General features: G+C 42.4%; 1 protein-coding gene across 1 annotated transcript; it reads right to left on the reverse strand.

Annotated features, from left to right (window-relative positions):
- Positions 1–6: 6 nt before the first annotated feature.
- Positions 7–4634, reverse strand: TTC32 (tetratricopeptide repeat domain 32). The gene is made up of 2 exons (XM_026450273.2): positions 4349–4634; positions 7–809 (listed from the first exon to the last, which is right to left on the reverse strand). Exons 1-2 carry the CDS (start codon positions 4498–4500, stop codon positions 545–547), a joined length of 417 nt encoding a protein of 138 aa, XP_026306058.1. The 5' UTR covers positions 4501–4634; the 3' UTR covers positions 7–544.
- Between the last annotated feature and the right edge of the window lie 751 nt (positions 4635–5385).

Raw genomic sequence — 5385 nt, forward strand, 5'->3', positions numbered from 1 at the left:
TTATGAGCTTTCAGTCACTTCTAGTAAAGGAACTTTTTTATCTTAATAATATAGAGATGTGTATATCAAAGTAATTTTGTGTGCCCTTAGGGAATAATACACCTAAAATTAGCTATGGGTTTATTTATTGAGATTTAACAGGTAAATATTATCAATCATCTTAAAATTTTAACAAAACTGTATCGCCTGTTTTACATAACTGCAGCAAAATTAAGAAACAGGAAACTAATTTTCTTTTTGACACTTTAAATGAGAAACAGTACCTATGGTCCCTTTAATCCAAGAATCTAAACTTCACTTTCTATTGTCTTGTGTGTCTTCAAAGATTTTAACTCAGAAAAGTTTCACAGGCGATCATCTGAATTGCCTTCATTTCACAGCTGGGAATGCACAAGCACAAAGTAATGGGGTCACCTGGCTCCTGCGCCCAGGTCCAATTCCCACCCCAGTGCTCTGCTGTGATCTATAACGCCTATCAAAAGCCTAAAATAAACTCAGGGACGCTTCCTTTGTTCCAAGCTCTAAACCTAAATTTCACAGAACTTTAAAATTTGATTACTACATTAGTTTTACAATATTTGAGACCTCTGAAGTAACAGAATACAGTCAATGACAAAACCCAAAAAGAAAAAAAATTCTTACCCAGCCTATACAGTATCAACCCTCTGTTGTAATATGGGACTTCAAAATTGGGTTGGACTTCTATGGCAGATGTGTAGTCATCCATGGCTTCATAAAAATCAACCCTGAAGTACTTGATTTGCCCCCTGTTGTTATATGCAGTAGCCAAATCCTCAGGGCTGCATTTGCTTTAAACAAAAAGTTCACATTAAAAACACTGTGTTACCAAATTCCTCTCATTTCCACTTTCATTCTCTTTTGGGTATTGTCAAACTTCACAGCCTTATAACATGCAGCATCAACACTGAAAATCCAAGCTGAAGAAAAACCGTACAAATAAATAAAGAGCTAAAATCAATTTCTGTGTAACCCTGTTATCTACTTTTGTAGGGTTACACCACTACAATGTCAACCTGAAAAGCATACTAACTTTCTAGTGTGTTCACTACCAACTTGTCCTGCTGAATATAACATTAAAATGATTCTTCATTTTTCTAAGCACACACCAGCAGGGCAAAGAAGACAGATCAGTTAAATGCTAAGCAGTGAGGGAAAAGCCCAAGTATGCTATGGACATGTCACAATGTGAATCAATTTCATTCTCAAATTTTTAAGTGATCTTAAAACAATGAGATTTGAAATCATTTTCCACCAATAAAGAACTAAAGTTAACGCTAGGTGAAAATTCAACATGCTATGATCCCCAGGAAGTTATCTCTGGGGACAGAGTTGCCCTCCCTCCAGCCTCAGCTGCCATCCTCCCCAATGCCAGGCTGGCTTCCTGCTAGGAGGGTGGGCTCCTTTAGCCCCCTCAGGGCTCCAGTCAGTTTGGATGTCCTTTGTGCGGAACTGGCTCTGCACCTGAGGGCGCTAGAGGTTGCCCAAAGAGCTTTACGTTAGCAGCCTTTCCTGGGCTGGACACCCAGGGAGCTCTGACCAGCCACCAGCTCAACAGGTCACAGCCCATGGCTGCCCTGAACCTTTCCAGGCACAGGACAAACAGTCTGCACAGAGAACATTAGTGGCTCTGCTCTGAGTCAGGGATAATTCTGTTTCCCTTTCTTTTTTCCCAAAGCAATTCTCAAATTAGAACCAAACACAGAACTCATCTGTCACTTCTTTGTAATACCCCGTAGTAAAAAGTATAGTCCTCCAAAAATATCTGTGAATGCAGTTAGTGTAAATAAAAGGTACTTCTCTTAATATCTTAATCCTTGAGATTTCAGACAGGCACTGTAACTACTGCTACCCTAAGAGGCACTCACAGCCCAAGGGCCTCCTTCAAACCAAGTTTGCTAACGAGAGAGGAACTGTTGCAATTTTAGAAAATGTCTATGAGCTGTGATAGAGACTGGGTGTAAGGATACTTCTGGATGCCACTAAGCACCCCTGTTAAAACCTAGATTACAAGAGGGCACCACTCCCCTTCACCTATGTCTGACATGACACTAGTTGAACTGCTCCCAGTAGAGAGTGTGAAGAAAAACGCAATCTCAGGATGCCAGTAAGGTTTTAGTCATTAAATCGAAGTTTCAAAATTATTGTTATAAGTTTTTAATACTAATTATATATTCGTAATATATTCAGAGAATCATAAAATGTTAGATTTAGAATTAGATCTTATTAAATCAACTCCTAAAAGAGTTTTTCATGTGGAAATTTTGTTTCATATTTTAAAGAAATGGACTAACAGCTGAAGCTGAAGTTTTTTGTAATATTAAAATTTTTGTAATGATAGCATTTATTATAATGGAATTCATTTAAGTTACCTAGCCCAAATGTGAATTTTTAGGATTTGCTAACTTTCGCAAAGTATTTTGAAAATCAGGTTTATGACTAAAGCTATACTTTAGATATTAAAAGAAAATATCACAAACCGTTCAAACCACAAGGCATTCAAAAATTGCAAATATTGTTTCAAAATGATTCAGTGACCCAATACTTCAAAAATAAATGTAAGCTCCAGGATATAAATCGAAGGGAAAAAGTTGAAATGACAGAATTCAGTTTCAATCCATGAGTTCCTAGAATTTTACCAAAGCTTATTTTACAGATGAAAAACAGGCTGAGACATTAGCCATGTGGCAGTGCCAAGACTGGAATTCAAATCCCTTCAACTGCGCTATGACAAACTGTCTTTCCTGTGCTGGTAAGGCATAGCTATTACATTTGCTACAGACACTTGTGTTCTTAGGCTGAGACGTGCAAAGAAGGAAGAATAACAAGACTAGACAGCATCAGTACACCTGGTGCTTATGAATACTTTTTTAAATCTACTAGATAAGTCTATTCTTAGAGCTCGAAACATGAATAGTTTCGCTTTCTAAAGGTGCATTGAGGAAAGTAGATGGTATTATCTTATTATCTGTTCAGAAACGTCTATTATTATTCTCGTGTGTTATTGAAATGAGAAGGTAATTTTATCTTTCTGGTTTAATTTCATATAAGTGTAACAAACAGGGTAAGAATCAAGTCCTTAGTGAAGTCTCATACAAAAGACAAGCCAGCATCCTGTCTAGAAAACTCAAATCCACAAGAGACAACTCACAACTGTTCAAAAAGCTGTTTAATCAACCCCTCTGTTCTTTTCTCATCCTGGTCCACTCCATACCATCAACAAGCCCCATCAAGGCAAGACTTGGGGTATAAACAAATGCTACACATCCAGGCACAAGCCGAAAAGAAGCTTTGGGTAAGCAGATAGTAGCAGGTGAAGCTGCTAACATCACAAAAAGCAAGCCAGCCAATCATTATGTGCTTCCTGGTGAAAGTATACACGTGTACCCACCTAAAAAGTATTCTTGCCATGATACTGAATCCGAATTCAATTGGATCAAACCTCAAGGTTTAACTACCAATTCACAGCAGTATGAGACAGATGACCACATTAAATGACACAAGAGATTCAGTCAGCAAGTCCAAAACGCGGAAATTCAAAGGACACAAGAATCGGTTTCCTTAACAAAGGAAAAACTGTGTTGGGAAGGGAAGGTGGAGAAGAGACTTAAAAAGTCTTGATGTGTATCCTGACTTGAACCAACTGCGAAAAGCGAACCAAAGAACAAAACACCTTATTAGTCGATCAGAAAGGTTCCAACACTACTTGATATTAAGTAACTATTTGATGATATCGAAGTTCCTTCCGAAACACTCATGGATGAATACGATGGGCAAACTGATAATGCTTAAGCCAAGTGACAAACACCTAGACGTTCGTTATGCTCTTTTCCACATAAACGTTTTTCGTAACACCACCAAAAGCCAGCGCTGTGACACTGAGGTGGGAGTCGCGGTACCGTGGCCCTACGCAGACGTGACCCCTTCCCTTCCCAGGTCGCGGATTTCACGCCAGCTAAAATCACAAGTGCAAAATCCCTATCTGTCCTAAGTCTTTGAGTGGGAATGAGGAACGTGGAAGGAGAGACGGCGAGGTGAAAAGCGGCGGCCCGCGCCCGAGGAGCCCTCAGGGAGTTCCGTTCCCGGAAGCTCCCCGCACCGTCGCAGCAGACGGCTCCTCGCGGGTGGGCTCCCTCCCCGCGTTCTCCGCCGCCCTCATCCTAGGCCTCGCCTAGGCCTTTCTAGAAAGACGAACGTCGGCCCGCTCAGTCCTAGTGCTGGGTTACGACACGCGCCGCCCGTGAGCTCCAGCAGCAAAAACACCAGCCCAGAGAGCCGCAACGTCGCCTCGACCCGGGGTCACTGCGGCCCCAGATCTCGCGATAGTTACCTCCCAGGACTCTCGCCGCTGGAGGCCGCGCAGCCGCACTGGCGAATGTAAGCGGAGTACAGCGTCTCGGCCTCCGCGTACTCGCCCTTGTTGAAATGAGTCTGGGCGAGTGTTAAGGTTGCGCGGCTTTCTTGCCCCTGCTGTCCTTCCATAGCAGCCAAGGCCTAGTTTTCGGTGTAGAATGGGGGTTGACCTCTGAGCGGCTAAAGGTGGCACCACAAAGCCACTTCCGCACCCTGGACTCTACCTTGACAGCCAATCTTGGCGCTAGGTTTGTGACTTCTGGGGACACCTCGTCTCGCGAGATAACAGTTCCGCTGCTGGGAGAGCGTTTGCAGTGAGCCCTGTGAAGTATGTTGTTACCGCGCTTGGACCCGCCTTCCTCTTTTCTTAGAAGAGGCGCAGATGCGTGTTCGCAAACTGATTTCCAAGTCCGTTGTCTGATGCTGCGAGACGCTATCCGTTTGTTACAGTGGATTGGGGCCGATGACGCTGGAGGTGGAAGAAGCCAGAGTTCTGTTTCTTAATGGCGAATTAGCCTGCGGGCTTCCTGTCGCTCCCTTGCCTTTTAGCGTCCCTACTTAGCAAAACTCCGCGTTTAGGATGTTCTCAGTAGGCTTTGTCTACCCTGAAACGCTTTGGGTCGACATTCCACCAGGTCTGTTCCGCGGTCCAAACTTCTCTACCGTTTTTGATTCTCTAGAACTGTGTTACGATTAGTAGTATATTGTGTCGAGAGTCTGGAGTCTTTGATGTTAGTTATATTCCCTGTTTATGGCAAAGGGAAATCCAAAAAGTAATTTATTACTTACATTACGTTTAATTCAAGTTAAAATTATGTAAGAACAGTTGCCACCCACGCTACCCTGCATGCCTGCTGTGTATCTTTTCGGGGTCTGTCAATTCTGTTTTGCTTCCCAAAGTACTTGCGCCCTTTCCGTCAGAAAAAGTAAAGATGAAAAATATATTTGGAGCATGATACTTGCATGCAGAAGTCTTAACAGGACATAAATTGTGTGCTTTTTGGCTGCTTTCAT

The sequence above is a fragment of the Piliocolobus tephrosceles genome, unplaced genomic scaffold (genome assembly GCF_002776525.5).
Source record: "Piliocolobus tephrosceles isolate RC106 unplaced genomic scaffold, ASM277652v3 unscaffolded_16561, whole genome shotgun sequence".
Lineage (NCBI taxonomy): Eukaryota > Metazoa > Chordata > Mammalia > Primates > Cercopithecidae > Piliocolobus > Piliocolobus tephrosceles.

Bases quoted from the DNA above. Each gene is read 5' to 3' on its own strand.
- TTC32 (XM_026450273.2), bottom strand. From the start codon at position 4,500: ATGGAAGGACAGCAGGGGCAAGAAAGCCGCGCAACCTTAACACTCGCC. The intron at 810-4,348 runs GTAACTATCGCG...TTTTGTTTAAAG, and splicing joins AGCGGCGAGAGTCCTGGGAG to CAAATGCAGCCCTGAGGATT.